Source organism: Dryobates pubescens, chromosome 7 (assembly GCF_014839835.1).
Source record: "Dryobates pubescens isolate bDryPub1 chromosome 7, bDryPub1.pri, whole genome shotgun sequence".
Lineage (NCBI taxonomy): Eukaryota > Metazoa > Chordata > Aves > Piciformes > Picidae > Dryobates > Dryobates pubescens.
This window is the reverse complement of record NC_071618.1, coordinates 804,399-823,019: the sequence shown is the minus strand read 5'-3', so window position 1 is coordinate 823,019 and position 18,621 is coordinate 804,399. Positions and strand designations below refer to the sequence as shown.

Below are 18,621 nucleotides of genomic sequence, written 5' to 3'. Positions count from 1 at the left end.
TGCTTTTCTAAATTCAAGCTATAGAATATTTTCTTGTTTACTTTGTCGCCCTTTTTTATCCTGAGGAAAAGTTCTTTGCTCTTAAAAATGACGGGTTAAGTACATTAAAACATTAGACTGAGCAGTACCATACCCAAAACAAACTAGTTGTATGCTAAGATGTTCAGAAGCTCCATGTGGAGCTTGAGAAATTGGCATGTGGCTTAACACTTTGCTTATGAGCTGTCTAAAGTTGGATCAAAAGTCAAATGATGTAATTAAGACTGTCTGTGGCTAAGAGGAGAATGGATTGAGTTTCTAACTTAGGCTAATGGTGTCTTTCTGAAATGATTTTTTTTTTTTTTTAGCAGTTGTTTAGTAGGAAACCCAGAAATAATCAGGAGAATACATAGAATACATAGAACAAACCAGGTTGGAAGAAGGAAGAGCAGGCTGAGCTAAGATTCCATCTCATCAGAATCTTGCAAACCTTCACAGTCTGATTTTAATTTTTAAAATTTCCAAATGAGCTTATCTAAATTTTAGGCTCTACATGTATGAGAACATCTTACAGTGAAGGAAAAGAAAAGTTGATAAAACAAACTGTTGAGTTAATACAGTATTAAGTCTCCAAGAAGTGTGGAGCATCAAGCCAGCTAAAATATTTAGGTTTTGGCTTCTGGAGATTTCCTGAAACTACTAGAGCTTAAGAGAAAGTAATGAAGAATAAATACTTTCATTTCTCAATGATATTTTCATTCAAATTATGACATCCAGATATTTTTAATTGATCTTTTTGGATTCCTGAGCAGACTACGCAATATCACGATCTTCTTATTTCAATGGGAACTAGTATATTATTCTCAAATGAAAGTGCCACTCTTTGCTGAAACTGTTGGGGCCTAAATGTGTTTGACACTGGCTACAGCTGCTGTTAGAGATGTTTTTTTTTGCCAGAGAACAGATATGTTTGGGATTCTTCCATGAGCTGTGTAAGGCAAATAGCTTACTTTCTAAATTCCTTCCTCTGTTTTCTTAAATTATTGTCAGTTTCAGCATAAGAAGAAAAGAAATTTATAATATTGTAGAAACAGAAACGTTTTTTCGTTATGCTGACCACTGATCTGTGACCATTTCCTTTACGATTTTAAGCTCAGTATTTTTCTTTTTTACTGTAACAGCAATGAAAAAATGTGGTTTGATACCTTTTGACAAGCAATCAATTCAGTTTCTTTAGGCTTTAGAGAAAACTTTGAATAATAGAACACTAAAAGGTCAAATGCGTTTTGAAAATACTGTCTAGCTAATTAGTTTTGCATATAAAATGCTTACAAATCAGTTTGTCACAGAATACATCAGTTGGAAGGGACATAGTCCAACTGTCTGACTAATTCAGGGCTGACCCACATTTCAAGCTTGTTATGAAGGGCATTGCTCAAATGCCTCAACACTGGCAGCCTTTGGGCATCAACCATCTCTCTAGGAATCCTGTTCCAGGGTTTGACCACCCTATGTTAAAGAAATGCTTTGTAATGTCCAGTCTAAACCTCCCCTGCTGCAGCTTTGATCATTTATATGGATCTTATCACCTAATCCCAGGAGGAAGGGTTCAGCATCTCTCTCTGCTTCCTCTTCTAAGGAAGCTGCAGAGGGCAGTGAGCTTGCACTGCTGCCTCTTTTTCTCCAAACTAAACAAGCCCAAAGTCCTTAGCTGCTCCTCCTGGACATTTCCTTCCAGCCCTTCACCAGCTTTTTTGCCCTCCTCTGGATGCATTCAGTGATCTCCACATCCTTAAATTTTGGGGTCCAGAACTGCATGCAGTTTATAATTGTGCTCAGTGTTACTGTTGGAGGTACAGAACCTGTTGTTTGTTCTTGTTAAATTTCATCCTGTTGATGATTGCCCAGTGCTCCAACCTATCTAGATCCCTTTGCAAGGCCTCTTGTCCATTGAGAAAGTTGACAGCACCTCCCAGTTTGGTATCATCAGTAAATTTGCTAATGGTACATTCAACTCTGGATCATTAATAAAAATACTGAACAAACATGGCTCTGAGGCTGAGCCTTGAGGAACACTGCTGGTGACTCATTGCCATCTAAATGTAGCCCCATTCATTACAAACCTTTGGGCTCTGCCATTCAGCCAGTTATTCAGCTAGGTTTTCACCCAGCACACCCTGGACCCACTTACCTCACAGTTTGGCAACTTGTCCAGAAGGGTGGTATAAGGGCAAGTATCAAAAGCTTTAAAACAAAACAAAAACCCCAGCCCCCACAAAAACCCCAACAATGCATCCACCACCTTCCTTTCATCTTCTGTGATAAGGCCACCCACTGATAAGCTCATTCACTTTGTAGGGTATCAAACTAGTTAAAAGGACTTTCCCTTTGTGAACCAACCCTGGCTGTGCCTGATGATCAAGATGAGTCTTGTTTATATTTGCTAGCTCCTTCAGTACTCTGGGATGAATCCCATCAGGTCCCATGGGCTTTTGAACATGCAATTGATACAGCTGGTCCCTTACAATTTCAGTGTCCACAAATGGACATTGCCCCTACACTTGTGGTCCTTTGACTTAGGGGACTGGGCAGCCCAAGGTCTGTCTTCACACCTATTAGTCAGGTGACCATAGTTAACAAGTATTGGACAAATGATTTCTTCAGACCTTCTTTTGCTATTAACATACTTAAAGCCCTTCTTGTTGTCAGATCATAGTATCAGTCAGTGTTGGAAGGGACCACAAGGATCATCTAGTTCCAACCCCCCTGCCATGGGCAGGAACACCTCACACTAGAGCAAGCTGGCCAGAGCCTCATCCAGCCTGGTCTTGAACACCTCTAGGGATGGCGCCCCAACCACCTCCCTGGACAACCCATTCCAGGGCTTCACCACTCTCATGGTGAAGAGCTTCCTCCTCACATCCAGCCTGAATCTCCCCACCTCCAGCTTCATTCCACTCCCCCTAGTCCTATCATTACCTGAGATCCTGAGAAGTCCCTCCCCAGCCTTTTTGTAGGCCCCCTTCAGATACTGGAAGGCCACAATTAGGTCACCTCGGAGCCTTCTCTTCTCCAGACTGAACAGCCCCAACTCTTTCAGTCTGTCCTCATAGGAGACAGGGCACTGGCCAGTGTCACCTCTAATTGAGTTAGCCTACACATTTCAGAAAGACTGCTATGAATTTCTGGAGAGGTTTCTGCAGTCACTTGCAAATTTTTATTTTTCCTCTTGTGACAAAAGTGAAATTTAAAAATATAAATGGGATGCCTATTTATTATAGTAACATGTTCTCCTCAAAATGTCCTGCTTTTTTTATGAAAAGATTTGGCTTTCAAATGAGTTCATATTTTGGGGAGGGGTAACAAATACCAAACCTGAGTTAAGTTAGAGTTTAAATAAAAATAGGCTCTTCAATTTAATCTTGTAGGATTATTCCCATGTACTTAGGAATCAAGAACTTTGAAAAATCCAATTAGAGTATTTATAAACCAATGCCTTAAGGGACTGTCCTGAAGGGACAAGCCCCCAAAGATGCCCTAACCCAGATAATGGGTTAAGCACCTGTGAATGTGCAAACCTGGACACTTCCTGGGCTCCAGATGGTCCAGGTAAGTAAAGATGTAGCACATGTAATTAACCTTGTAACACAACCTGTGAACTGTGTGCGCCCCCGGCTGTGTTTGTGTATGCCCCATTCTATAGGTTCAGCTATCAGGTTTCTCTGTTACCAAAGGGCATTAAATAGACAGTATTTAAACCAGCCAAGAATTAGGCAGTTTGCCTTGTTCTCACTCAGACAGCAACAAGAGCCAAGTGCTGGTGGAGTTGCAGTTGAAGAGCTTATCGTAATGGACAAATCGCATCTGGGCCTTGTACTTGGGCCACGGCAACCAACACTCCGAGAGCCCTGTGCCAGAGGCAGGAAGGGGAAAAGTCCAAAGAGAACTGAATCCCGGAAGAGCTGTGGAAAAGCTGCAGCCTGGAGACAGAGCACAGTAGGACACACACAGTAGGAGAGAGGCCCCTTAGTCCTCTCCTAGGGAAAGCTCCAGACTGTGAAGTGGGCATAAGAGGAGAGAGGCCACCTAGCCCTCTCTGAGCCAAGAGTCACTTGAATTATAGTTACAGCATCTGGGAAGATACCGGGCCAATGAGCAAGTCGTGAGTCCACGGCTGATCTTCTGCAGAATCGCACTGGTGGGAAACCACAGATTGTGGCACCCTTAGTTCCGAGTTAAATCACTGTATTGGGAATTCTCAGCTTTGTGCTTGACTAGTTTAACTGTCTTCATATGTGGAATGTAATATCAGATAACAGAACCTGTAAATATACTTTGTAAATAAGTTATGGAGGTGCCTGAGGATAACCCCGCCCAAAATAGAAAATAGAAATATATATTTGTTTGGGTTTTTTTTACAGGGCCACTTTTTGAAAGCCTACGACAAGTGGTAACCACTATTGGTAGTACTGTAAGAGCCTAAGAAATATTTTCTCCTTTGCCAAGTGTCTTTCAGTATAAGATGAAACTTAAATACATGAAAATTGCTAGGTAGAGATAGAAATGTTTTAATGACTTCAAGCTTTTGCAGAGAATGATTTTTACTTTGTTTTGTATAAGGAAATAGTAAAGTATTTGTAGAGTAGTGGAGTTAATATATGATTACATTTGTAATGTTAGTATTTTCTAGTTTTACATGACTGAATAATATCGTGACCTCATTAAAAAAAAATCAGATATTTTGGATGGACTTTTCAGGTGTTGATGTATCTTTTGAGCAGCTTCCTTAACCTGGATACCTCTGGTTGAAGCAACTGTGAGCAGCTGACTACATTGAACCAATCAACTAGTATTTCTTAAATTCATGCTTTTGAGGTCTCGAGTATGAATAGAATAGAATACATAGAATAAACCAGGTTGGAAGAGACCTTCAAGATCATAGTGTCCAACCCATCAACCAATCCAACACCACCCAAACAACTAACCCATGGCACCAAGCACCCCATCAAGTCTCCTCCTGAAAACCACCAATGACGGCGACTCCACCACCTCCCCAGGCAGCCCATTCCAATGGGCAATCACTCTCTCTGTATAGAACTTCTTCCTAACATCCAACCTAAATACTGGCACTGTTCAGTGGGAGCCTCAGGACTGAATTACTTTGTAATACAACTAGAAAACATATTGCAGTCCCACAGCTGGGAGTCTATCCATGTTCTTGGCTCAGAAACTTGACAATAAATTATGAAAATAAAAAATTACTTTGCTATATGTAATTTTAATTTTCTTTTAAAGAATAAATTAACTAATTACCTTTTTTTGTAATATATTATAAATTAAAGGTACCATAACAGGCTTCCCCTCTGAAAGTATAATCTTCTCAGTAAGGAATTTGTATTGATAGTTCTCCATTTGAAACTACAGTCTTTATTTCTTCATAAGATAAAACCACCTTTTTCACTTCAGCTCTAATTATGTGTTGGTTTTTAGACAGAGATTTAATTCACTGTGAAATTACAAAGGTTCTGTAATCCCAGTTTTCATATTACCTACCTGAATTAATGAGGCAGCAAAGTCTTAATTTCTGTTTACCAGATGAGTTCAACAGTAAGATAGTTCTGATTTTGCATTGTGGAGTTTGCTAGATGGAAGTGGTAGGGAACTACTGCAACTCTCCGTTCTTTGATGTATTCTAAACTGATCTTTTCCTTCTAGGCATCTGCTGCCCCTTAGAGCACCAGAGTCAGTAGAGTACTGTGCATGATGTGTTGCTATCTTGTAAGTGTAGGGAGAAAAATGGTCTCTGCCAAGAGTAAGTTGAGAGAGGAAGACTTGAATTTTTTATCCTAGTTTAGGTGCTGTAGTCTGGATCACAGTTTTCATAGGGTTGTCACGATTTTCCCAGGAGAAATACAGAGCCACAGACAGATTTAATCTTTTTGAGGTAAGAAGAATGGAATTTCTAAAGTTTGTCTGCTGTCTTGTACCACTGTGGTACCCATTCTGAAAACAAACGAAACAGGGTGGAGGGCTTGCGAGTGCTTTTCCTTCCCTGCAGGGCATTTCCCCCCTGAGTCTGTTCCTCTCCCCTCTCCCTGCCCTGCTAGGGTATAAAAAGCAGGACATTGCAGTCATTAGTTCTCCTTTTGGCTCCTGCCTCTCCTGGATGAGAGTTACTGTGGCTGCCTTCCTGCTCCTCTGCCACGTGGTCGGGCCTGATCCTTCTCCCTGCTGCCTCTGCGCCTCTGCAGAGAGAGACTGGTTTTGTATTCTTCCTTTTTGTCCCCCTCCCATCCATCCTTGTTCCTTGCCCTTGTGAACCTTACCTGTTATTGTTTTATATATATATATATATATGCATGTATATTTTGTTTAAAGAAAACTCTTTTACCTCTCTACTTCCAAGCTGACTCCAAATTATTGTTTAGTGGATTTGCTCCTTTCCTTTTTTTTTTTTCCCCCCTCTCTGTTGGGAAGGAGGAGGGGGGAGTGGGAGAGAGATTCTCAGCCTTGTCTCCATCTGAGCTCTTAACTCCCAGTTAAAGCTTAGACCACCACAACCACAAAGAAAGACAGGAAGGGAGTCCTGGTTGCTAGAGATGCTTCTTAGGCTATCCACTGCTGTAGAAGCCCTTAAAAAACCCTTGCCTGCCCTTTGGTAGCTCACCTGTTCTTTCCTGTTTAGCCAGAAATAACAGATCTATATTAACCTGTCATCACCCATTCATTCTGGGGGGGTGATATAATTTGCATACTTGAGTCTACACCAATACAGTTCTGTATCTGTTTAGCTATTAAAATTTGTTGTAACCTTACTATAACTAGTAGACATGGCTCCAAGCAATCTTTGATTCCTCTGAGTTATCATTGGCAAGTTAGAATACCTTTCATGCCAGAAACTCCAGAAGGTTTTCCTGGACTTCTCCATACTGCTGTTTAAAGCACAAAGTCCAGTTTCAAACAGTAGTCTGGATTCAGTTGTCAGTGTGTAGTGTGCCCAGCACTGTGTTGTGGAGCAGCATCTGTGTTCTGGCTGTGTTGGCAGAAAAGCAATAACCATTTTCTTTAACAAAAAAAACCCAACACCAAAACCAAAATAAGGCTGTCAGGGGAAATGTTTTTAAGAACTATTGAACTATGTTTTTATTTTTATGTCTTCAAAATGGAGGCCATTTTAGCTGATTATGTTGTTTAAACATAATCAGAACAGTACCTCCTACCTACAAAAAAAGAAAATAAATGTAAATCGAAGGAAGTTGGAGGAAATGCAGCATTATTACTGAGGGAAAATTCCTTTTTTTACACTATGTATCACTGTAATGTAGCAAAAATTCTGCTTCCCCACAGTTTCAGTACTAAAAGGGTAAGAATGGATAACAAAGATGCCTATGGATTACAGCTATGGTTGGAATATTGATTACAAGGTATAAAATCACTTAAACATTCAGGTCCATGTCTGTAGATTAGCTGAAGGAATGATGATGAGCTGTAAATTTGAGGAAATGGCCAAGAGGAAGGAGATATGCAGAAACCAGAAATACTTCCTTTGCTGCGTGGCAAGGGCGTGGGCAGCCATTGAATTTTGATGTTTCCCTCTCCCTTTTGGTCATGTTTCAAATAATATGTATAGGCATCTACATCGGCAGGATTTTGATTGCAGGTACTGGCAATATCATTAAATTAAAACTTTGGTTTAAAATTGGTATGTCTGAAATATTGTCAAATTTCCCTCATTTATACAAAGTATTGAGTGAGAGGTTTCAGAAAGCATAACCTGTGCTTTTATATGGCATCACACCTATTCTGCTTCTTAAAAGAAAGGCTTTTTTTGACATCTCTTTTGAGAAAGCATTTAGAATTGCCTTGTGGTGCTGAGTAATGGGTCCTCAAAGATTGCCCATGTGTGCCTGTGGAGAGGCACATACTCCCCTCAGTGCCTGATTTGCATCCCTCTCTGGTGCACCTTACTCTTCCCTCTGTAAATGCTAAGGTGCCTACCTCAGGTGTTCCTCAGCAGTTCTTGACCCTTGTTGGATCTGTTTGTAGGTCTTAGTTTCCAAAAAATAATCAGGACCTTTTTTTTGTCTCTAGAAAAGCTGATTGCATATCAACGGGAATTTCATGCTTTGAAGGAACGTCTTCGTATAGCTGAGCATCGCACTCTGCAGCGCTCTTCTGAGCTGAATGCTATCTTGGAGCAGTTCAGGCGTGCAGTAGCAGAAACAAATGGGAGTAAGAATGCAGTGAATAATTTTTCAGGTACATACATGTTTTTATAACTGTGCAATACCAGTATCTCTTGCTACTAATAGAATAAAACATTAAAACCAAGAAAGCCAAATGAAACTGTTCAGCATTGGGAATAAAGAATGTGTAATACAGCTTGTGGAGGGGTTTGTGTTAGGGGTTTGTGTGGTGGGTTGTTTTTTCTGGTGGTGGTTTGTTTTTGTTGTTTGTTTGTTTTTTCCCTGATAGGTATTCTTAATGATCCATCTACTCTTAATTCATAGGACTTTAGGGACTGAACCATTATTTCACACCTCACTCCCAAAGTTTGGAACTTCTGTTTGCTTACTTTATATTGAATATATTTTGACAATAATTTAAATCACTTTTTAAGTAGAGCTTGAGGGGAAAGGTGAGCAAACAGAAGAAATGGGTGAACTTGAAACAATTAATTTATGTTTAAAAGTCAGATGGAAGATGTAAAACATGCAGGCTAAAGTACTGATTATAATTTGTATAATGTACAGGTAATGTCCTTCTAAATAACTAATGATTAAATAGTAAACTGGGAACGTCTTCTGTAAGTTTTTGACCATTTCAAAAACTACTTCTCAAGTTTACCAAAAACTATGTTTGGCAATCTAAGAGTATTCCTTTTCCCTACTCACCAGATTATGAAAGCTCAACTTAAAATCACACTGCTTCAAATCAATGTGAACTTACTGGTGAGAGGTCCGATTCATTAGGTTGCAGTCATTTCACTGTTTTAACCTAATGAGGAGTATAAACACACAGAATTTTACAAATCAAAAAACTGGTGAAGCTTTTTGAATCTGCTGTCTGCTCACATTTATGCTATGGGGTACTACTTCCTGTAGAAAATTTTGATGGGGAGAATGGTGGTGGTTGTTAATTACAGACTATCAGTGCTGATGGAAATGATGAATTGTTTTATCTGACCTGGTCCTTGTAGTTCCCTGGATCTCCAGGAATGGTACAGATAAAAGATACATTTAACATACTCTGTGAATTCTTATCCAATTCTGTGTGCATGTTTTTGCTGTTCAAGTGAACAACCATACAGGAAGTCAAGTAATTTTGATAGTGGATATATGATTAAGTTATTACCATGTTTCTAAAAATGAGTTTCTATGCTTATAGACAATATAGTTAAAGGGAGTTACCCTCTTCTGATGCAGATGAATTTACTGATTCACATTTTTGACATTCTACCATATCTGGATCCTAGTTGAGGCATCCTCTTTTTATCATGTGAAGCCATGATGAGAAGTTAGCTGAATTCTGAATTCCTGAGGTTTTGTGCTCATAACTTAATATTAGATTGACTTTTTTATTATGTTTTGTGTACTTTGTATCTTTGAAGCTGAAAGAATTCCAAATTGTTTCATGTAGATCATCATTCATTCAAAGAGCTGTCATGCTTGGGACAGAATTTTTAAGTTAGGCTTTAGCAGTTGAAATTAAAGGTAATGTTAGTGGGAAAAGTAAAATGTACTTGTCTTGGAATGTACCAAAACAAGCATCTCTTCTTACAGCATCTATTTAAAAAGCTTTTTTTCAAGATTTAAAAATTGTTAGGAATTTAGTCTCACACCAACATAATTATTTTAAAAGAACCAAACCCCACAACAAAACCCATCTATCTTTGTAGAAGCTGCACTTGGAATCTGAAAGGGATGACATTTCTGGCATTACTTTCCTCATTTCTTCACAACGCAGTTTTATCTCTGAAACCTTGGATACAGTTTTTTACTTAACTTGATATTATAAAGCCCATAAGCTTTCAAAGGTCCATATGCTGTCATATTTGTAGTTTTAAATAAGAGTTGTTTTCACACTTTCAATATAAGAAAATCAACATGCACAGCAGGGGAATTTAAAAACTGTTATTTGCAACTTTGAGAGCCACCTGGACATCCTGAGAGACAGTTACTTTAGAAAGAACAAGAATTATTTTAAGTACTTTGATGGATTCAATTAAATTCATGTTAGCAGAAATATTCAAAATCTCAGTTGTATATTTAGTTTTGTTTTTCATTTCTATCTCTCTGTACAGTGTCTTTCAATATGTGTTTGTAGTTTTGAGACGTTATTTGCAGAATCATCACTACATGGTGATGAACTCTGTAAAGTGCAGATAAAAAACAACCTAGGTAAATATGCCTCCTAATTTAATTCGTTAGAGGAAAAAACCCAAGCCCCACCAAACTTCTAAATAAATGGAACATTCTTTACTTTTGTGATTGCATGCTAAGTCTTAGAGGATCAGGTAAGTATCAACTATATCTGTAGCAAGGTTACTTGGTGGAAAATAATCTCGGCCATCATTTATTAAAAAAAAAAAAATTAACAAAGACTTCCTTTGTACACAAGATACAATGCCTCTATAACATGCATAATTGTTCTGGTTTTCAGTTACAGTCAAGCTTGGAGTTTTGTACTATTTACCACTGCATAAACCATCATATTATTTGTTTTCTTTATTACGGATTTCATATATGTTTGCAGATGAGACACTGAAATTGTTAAAAGAGCTAACAAGTAGAAAATCTCTTCAAGTGCCAAATATCTATTACCATTTGCCTCATTTGTTGAAAAATGAAGGAAGCCTTCAGCCTTCTGTGCAGATTGGCCTTGGAAGGACAGGAGGTATGCCAATATATTTATTCTATGTTTTGTATCTAGAGAAATGTCTGGTTTTAGCAATTTACTGCATTGCTTGGTAGATCAAGGATGTCTCATATAATTCGTGTGATATTGATATCTTTTAGAATTCGTACTGAACCCAAGATGAAAGGAGTTTTGTTTCAGATTTGCTCTTTTCTGCATAATCCCTGTCACATCCTATGCCATGTTATGGTACACATTAAGAAGCATTTAGTTTGGATGAATTTTTTTATAAGTAAACGGGAATGAAGCTCAAGTGTTAAAAGATACTGATGGATGTATCCCATTGGCTTTTCACATCTGTAGGGCAACTGTACATGGGTGTAATTTTGTTTTGGAGTTCATGTTTTTTGGTCTTTGGAATAATACATTTCAATGTATAACTTAGTGCTGGGAGAACCGGGATAGTTGGTGTAGTGGTTTGAGCCTTAACTGGAGTTTAAGAGCTCAGATGGTAGCAAATGCAGAATTCTTCCCTGACCATCCCTTCTCCCTCATAAGGAAAAAGGAGAGAAAGAAGTGGGGGGGAGGGGGAGGGGGTGGAAAAAGGGGGTAGGGGAAAAGAGAAGGAGGTAAATCTACCAAAAAATAATCTGGAGCTGGTTTGGAAGTAGAAGTAATTTTTTAACAAAATATGTATGTAACAGTAACAGGGAGGGTTTACAAGGGTGAGGAATAAGGATTAATAGGGGAATATATAAACCCAGGCCTGAATGGCCCTATATTTCCCTGGATGTGTGTGGATTTCGGTCCTTTAGAGAAGCATGGATGCAGTAGGGAGAGGTCAGGTCTGACCACACGGAAGAAACAGGAGACTGGCTGCAGCTTGTTGGTCCTCTTGAGCAGGCAAGGCAGAGGAAAGAGGGAAAATGGCAGCACTGTCCTCTTTTTATATAGGCTTGCTGGTCAGGAAGAGGGAATGGAATAGACCACCTTTGACCCGGAGGACCCCTCCTCCTGGGAGGGGGAAACCAAGTCCCTGTCTGTTCACCTGGATCAGGTTTCTTTTGTCTCTCAGGGGAAGCAGGGCTCTTGCAGTCCTCCACCCAGGATGGGTGTAACCTAGCACAGTTGGATATAGTTGCATCAATAAAATGTGGACAGTCATTGGCAGAGAAGAGTAATCGGTGTTGTGCTGCAGGTCTGTTGATCCTCCTTTTGGTGTGGTTGGTAGTGTTTTGGTTTTTGTTGTGTTGGTTTTTTTCCCCCCCACCCCCTTAATCCACACAAATTTTGAATGTCTTGGTAACTCTAACTCCATGGAATCCCACTTCTTGGAGCTCTGGAAAATAAATAGTACAAAACCCAACCAATCTGATCTATCTCAGAGCATGCGTGTCTGTGTCTCTGTAACCCTGAAGGCCCCACCAGTGAAACCTTGTTTCTATGTGCCATCTGATTTGAATGGTTTGTGTTATTGTCCACTAGAACTTTATTTTTCTCTTTTTCCTCCTTCCTTGCTTTTGTGGAGGGGAAAAAACCCCAAAAACAACCTGAAAACAACAACAAAAAGCCTCAAACAAAACAACACATCAGTTATTCTTCACCTGTATGTTTTTTTGCATTACTTCAATAAGTTTGCTGCTGCTTTTAACAAAAACCATGCCTATGTGACAAATGTGTGCAATCACAGGCTGATTTTTCTGACTACAAACACCATTTATTTCAATGTCCTTACTTAGGAGGGCAAAAGCTCATATTCCTTTATTGTTTTAAGTGAAGCCTGTATTATATCCCGCTGGGAATATATTGTAGAGGTTTGAAATTGCAAAATAGAAATTGGAATTATGTTTTTTAATTAAAAAGGGAGAAAATTCTGAGTTAAAATTATTTTCCTGACTTACCTTTTCCTGGTTGCTGTGCTTTTTGAGCTTTTATTTTAAAAACTCAGAACTTGTTAATGTATAATTGAGAGGTGAAGCAGGCTCTATAAGGAAGGATAAGCAACATTTTTAATTGTGTTTATTTTTATATGTGTGTGAGATGTGGTAAATCATTTCACATAGATGACTCACAATGCTGGTGCTGACTTCACGAAGTCTTCTTCATCGTTTTATTGTGTTCCTGCTACTTCTACTGCTTTCCTAGTAGGTAGTCAACTGTGTACGCAGGGATGGATACACAGAAAGACGTACGAAAGTTAAAGAACACAGGAGTCAAATAGCCAACTGAATGATGGGGTTAATAGTATTGTAGCTGGGGCTTCATGGAAGCACTGCCTCTGTTGCTGGTTTACATTATGACTGCAACTGCAGCCATAGTGAGGAGTGAAAATATGAGAGAGGAACAATTCTGCAGACTCCCAAGATCAGTGAAGAGAAAGTAGGGGGAAGTGCTTCCGTGTGTTGAAGCAGAGATTCCTTTGCAGCTGGTGGTGAAGACCATGATAGAATAGAATAGAATTAACCAGGTTGGAAAAGACCTTTGGGATCATAAAGTCCAACCTATCATCCAACACTATCTAATCAACTAAACCATGGCACCAAGCACCCCATCCAGTCTCATCTTAAACACTTCCAGTGATGGTGACTCCACCACCTCCCTGGGCAGCCCACTCCAATGGGCAATCACTCTTTCCATGAAGAACTTCTTCCTGACATCCAGCCTAAACCTCCCCTGGCACAGCTTGAGACTGTGTCCTCTTGTTCTGGTGCTGGTTGCCCTTCAGGTAGTTGTAGACAGCAATAAGGTCTCCTCTGAGCCTTCTCTTCTCCAGGCTAAGCAACCCCAGCTCCCTTAGCCTCTCCTCACAGGACTTGTGCTCCAAACCCCTCCCCTGCTTTGTTGCCCTTCTCTGGACACGTTCCAGCAAGTCAACATCTTTCCTAAAATGAGGTAGGCTGTCCTCCTGTAGCTAATGGTATCCGTGATAGAGTAAATATCCACCTACAGCCTGTGAAGGACTCCGTGCTGCAGCAGGGGACTGCATCTGAAGAAGGCTGTGACTTCTGAGAGAGCAGACTGCACTGAAGCAGTCTTTCTGAGAGTGCTCAACCTGGGAAAGTGACCCATGCTGGAGCTGTTAGTGCTGAGCTATAGTCAATGGGAAGGATTCATGTTAGAGAATTTTGTGGAGGACTGTCTCTTGTAGGAAGGACCTCATGCTGTGCAGCAGGGGAAGAGTGTGAGGAGTCCTCCCTCTGAGGAGGAAGTGACAGAGTGATGAACTGACTGCAACCCTTAAATTCCTCATCTCCCTGAGCCATTCGGGGGAGGTGGTAGAGAATTTAGGAGTGAAGCTGAACCTGGGAAGAAGGGAGAAGTGAAGGCATTTTAAGATTTTTTTTTTTTTCTTCTTCTTATGATCTTGCTCCAATTTGGTAATAAAATTATTTTCCTGAGGTTGAGTTTCTTTTGCCCATGATAGTAATTGCTGAGTGATCTCTCTGTCCTTATAGAATAGAATAGAATAAACCAGGTTGGAAGAGGTCTTCAAGATCATCATGTCCAACCTATCATCCAACACCACCTAAGCAACTAAACCATGCAACCAAGCATCCTATCAAGTCTCCTCCTAAACACCTCCAGTGATGGTGACTCCACCATCTTGACTTATATTCAGTGTATTTCTTGTCCCCTGTCCAGCTTGTGACCATTTGAGGCTGTGCCTTTAAGAGAGAGTGAGTGTTGGGAACACTCTGGCTGAATGTTTTTGTATCAAAATGAAAACACTCTGATATTCTAAATGAATTTCATTGGTAGATGGGCAGAATGCAACTTTAAGTTTTAGGGCAGTTGGAATTTTGTCTCGGTTTGGGTTTCAGCCTGTTCTGCCGTGCCAGCCTGGTCTGCTTCTCTGCCTGCCTGCTTCTCAGCAAACTAAGCGGAGCTGACCTTGAGATAAGCAAAACTAATTCTGCATGTGCTTTTGAAGCCTAATAATATCTCTTTCCCTTAATATCTCCCTTTCTTTCTCTCTCTAACCCCTTTTTGGGGAAAAAAGGGAGGTGGGGGGGGGAGAGGGGGGGTACAGGGAGGGAAACCCTCCTCTGGAGGAGGGAATTTTGTTGTGTTATTTTTCTTTGCTGTATATTTCTGTATATATTTTGTAAATACTGTATTAATTGTGTTATATATAACCTGCATTCCATGTATATGCTTGTAAATATAGCTTTGCTTCTCCGACTGAGTTCAGCTGTGGTTTCTTACTCTGTGGGGGAGGGAGAGCTAGGCCCTCTCTCAACCTACCACACAGCTGAAAAGTGGGGATGATAGAGCAGCTTTGATGGGCACCTGGAATCCATCTGCGATCAACCCACCACACCTGTGCAAGAGTCTGGCGTGTCTGGGATTACACTTTTTTCATTTGCTGTGTTTCCTCTGAGCATTGGTGGTGGTTATGATAATCATGCTCCAGATGATGGGGTGTTATATTTATGAACTGGTTTTAATTAGTTTTCTCTATTTTTATACTCTTTGCCTTTTTTAAGCAATGCTTTATTGTGAGATAAAATTTTTGTTTTCTATATTTCTGTATAAATTGTTGAAAGAACATTTCTGGTTTTGTTTGATTTCAGTTTCCATTGTAATGGGAATACCTACAGTGAAACGAAAAGTCAAGTCTTACCTTACAGAAACTCTTCACTCCCTTATTGATAAACTGTCCCCTGAAGAAAAACTGGACTGTGTTATGGTTGTCTTTATAGGAGAGGTAACCATTTAAATATATTTATACAATTTTTAACTAAACTTTAATTATAAGTACCACTCATTTCAGGAATTGGTGAGGATCTGTTTTTCCTTCAAGATGTAGATAGATGTCTGTCTTTTTGTTTTGTGAAAAGGAGATAATGTCAGTCTTGGGCTTTTAAGAGAAACAATATTGAAAAGCCCAGCTTTTTCTGTTTATCAATAGAATAGTGGACATGAATAGAGTGATGCTTATACATAGTGATGGAGATAGGCTAATTGCCTTCAATATCAAAATAATGGCTAGGAGTCTTCACATTCTCTTCATGCTATTATTTAGTCCATCATCAAGTGAGTGATGCAGTTTGAGGTGTTAGGTACACAGTTATCAGATTTATTTTCTGGGCAGTGTAGATACTGTAAGTCCAAACAGTTTGACTGTGATTTAGTGGAAATCAAATTTAGGAAAATGATAGAGTGCTTTCAGAAGTAATTCTGTTGGCCTGCTGAGAATTACATATACTTAATATGACCTCTGTATTTTCCTTTTTTTTTTTTTTTTTTGCTTTTAATATGTCTCCAAGTTCTAAAACTGAAGTTTCATTTAAGTTTGCTTAAGGAGGTCTCAGCTGTGAAGACTGTTATCAGATTCTCTGTCTTCTACAAAGCTGAGAACAGGAGTGAAATATCCCCAACTGCACAAGTTTCTTGTGACATCCTAGACAAGCCATATTCCTATAAATCAAGTTTTCCATAGCTAAAGAACTTTATTCCTTTGCAGTGGTGTGAAATTCTCTATTGTTTTGGGATTGATTTAATCTTTAAAGTGAACATGAAGGAACTGAACGTTTTAACATGGGAGCTATTGCATCTATGCCCAAGGAGAACTGTGGTGTTTGCTCCAGATTGAGATACTGGTACCCTCTATATCTTACCTCTCTATCCATCTCTTGGAGAGCAGCAGCTCTAGGTACTTATTTGTGTACCTGCCATGGGCACTGTGAGCTGTGTGTGTTTGGGAAAATTTGAAGATGCTAAGTTTAAATTATTGTCTTTTTATAACTAATCCTTAGATTTGCATTTGTATTTCTTCACTCCATCCAATTTTATCTCTTGCTTGCATTACTATTTATTTGACTCCCTTACGTTTGTTTTGTAATTGCTACACAGAATTCCTTCAGTGATTAATATGATACAGTAAAGACTTCATCCTGAAATGTTCTGTGCTTTTTCTGAGTTATGCTGTGTAGTTCAGCTTTTTTTTCTGCAAGATGAAAAGTGTAGGTTTGTTAAGCATTTTTTTTTCTGGCTATTTGAAAGAAGGCCTACTGCCCTGTTGGAGCTCTGTTTCTCCTTAAACAAAAGTAGACGATTTTCTTCTAAGAATAGCTTTGTCTGTGGTGTTTCCTAGCCTAAAATGCGTTAGATTGTTGCAGACATTATTGCATGCATTAATGAAGGCTTCTTAAAAATAAATAATTAGAACTTTGACCAACTATACTTTTATTAAAAATTACAGCAAAAGTTTCTGAGAAGTGGTATAATCTCTGCTCAGCATATGTGCAGCTTCAGTACAGCAAGAAATGGTCATAATGTGAGGCTAGGTAGTTTTGCTGATAAGCGTAACATTGCTATCTCTGCTTTGTCTAACAGAAAAAGCACAGGTTTTTTGTACCAACAACAAAAAGACACTTTACAAAGATGTTTTTACAGGAGAATGATATGAAATGAAAAAAATACCCTGTATTTTAAAAAGATTTTAGGATTTTCTTTCTGACTTTGAGAAACCAGATTGACAGTGTTTAAAAAATATTACTGGGAGCCATAGTCATGGACTGTAATCTCTTTGTAGTAGGCACCCTAAAAAAAGGGGGGGGGGGGAAATCTATTAATACTGCTAATTTTTTTTTTAGCAGTTCATTCTCAGTTCTTTTTTCTATGTTTGACATTTTTATGGGAAAATAACTTGAAAATTAAGGCTAATAGCCTTCTACAAACAGCATGAACACTGTAAACAGATGAGCTAGTAAATACGGATGCCTTATAGTTGCTAAATAAAGAAATCTGCATATTCATTTACTGTACAGATATTTCTCAGTAATGTACACAGTAAATCTCCATACTGGAAGGTCAAGGAATTCTAAACTACCTCAGCTGATGTGATATGTAATCACCGATTTATAAAATTACTAGAATTACTTGACAGTAAACTGTGTAATTGTCCCAATAACTGACACATGTCTGTGTTCTCCAATTTGTTAAAATAACTTTATTCCAGAATAATTTTCAGGTATTCACTGGGATGACTAAAAGATAGGCATGATTCATTATACCTCTAAACTTAAAAATCTTTTCATTCCCCTTCACTGTGTAGACAGTTCATGGACTCATCAGATGACTTGAAACAAGAAATTCCAATCTCATAAACCTGCTGTGTATGAGAGCTTGCTTTCAGAATAAAATATAGCCTCTAGGTTTAAGAAGCTATGAATTCCAGATTAAAATTGTTGTCTAGAATTTTTATTTAATAGGGTTTATATTTAATATGGGAAGCATGGTTTTGAAGTTACAATAGGACATGGAGCAGTGGTTTTAAACTAGAGAAGGGTAGATTTTTAGATTGGACATTAGGAAGAAGCTCTTTACTGCGAGGGTGGTGGAACCCTGGGATAAGTTGTTCAGGAACGTGATGGAGGCCCCATCCCTGGAGACATTCAAAGTCGGGCTTCATGGGGCTCTGAGCAATCTGATTTAGTTAAAGATGTCAGTTCTTACTGCAGGGAGGTTGGTCTAGATGACCTTTAAAGGTCCCTTCCAACCCAGTGAATTCTATGATGCTGTGATTCACTTCATTACTCAGTGACTTCAATTAGCACAGTCTTTCGTACAAACAGTAATCAGTCTATGTTGGAAAGACTGTAAGCCCTTGATTTGGCCAAAAATATCATAAAGACTTCAGGAACAATCAGAAGAAGACACTACAGGTAGGTAAAAGCCTTTTGTGGATTTGGTACAATACTGATCATGTCTGACTAGGCAATAATTGACCAGCCATTTGTTCTTGGAGCACTAGGCCATGTGTTACACTGCCTTTTGTAT

General features: G+C 39.1%; 1 protein-coding gene across 1 annotated transcript in view; it reads left to right on the top strand.

Moving 5' to 3' along the window:
* The window catches only part of MGAT4A (alpha-1,3-mannosyl-glycoprotein 4-beta-N-acetylglucosaminyltransferase A), a 79,878-nt gene that overhangs the window by 22,229 nt on the left and 39,028 nt on the right, over window positions 1-18,621 (top strand). Inside the window, exons 3-5 of the mRNA XM_009903042.2 lie at window positions 8,071-8,238; window positions 10,735-10,875; window positions 15,411-15,544. Coding sequence (XP_009901344.1) covers window positions 8,071-8,238; window positions 10,735-10,875; window positions 15,411-15,544 — 443 coding nt within the window. The remainder of the gene's footprint in view (window positions 1-8,070; window positions 8,239-10,734; window positions 10,876-15,410; window positions 15,545-18,621) is intronic.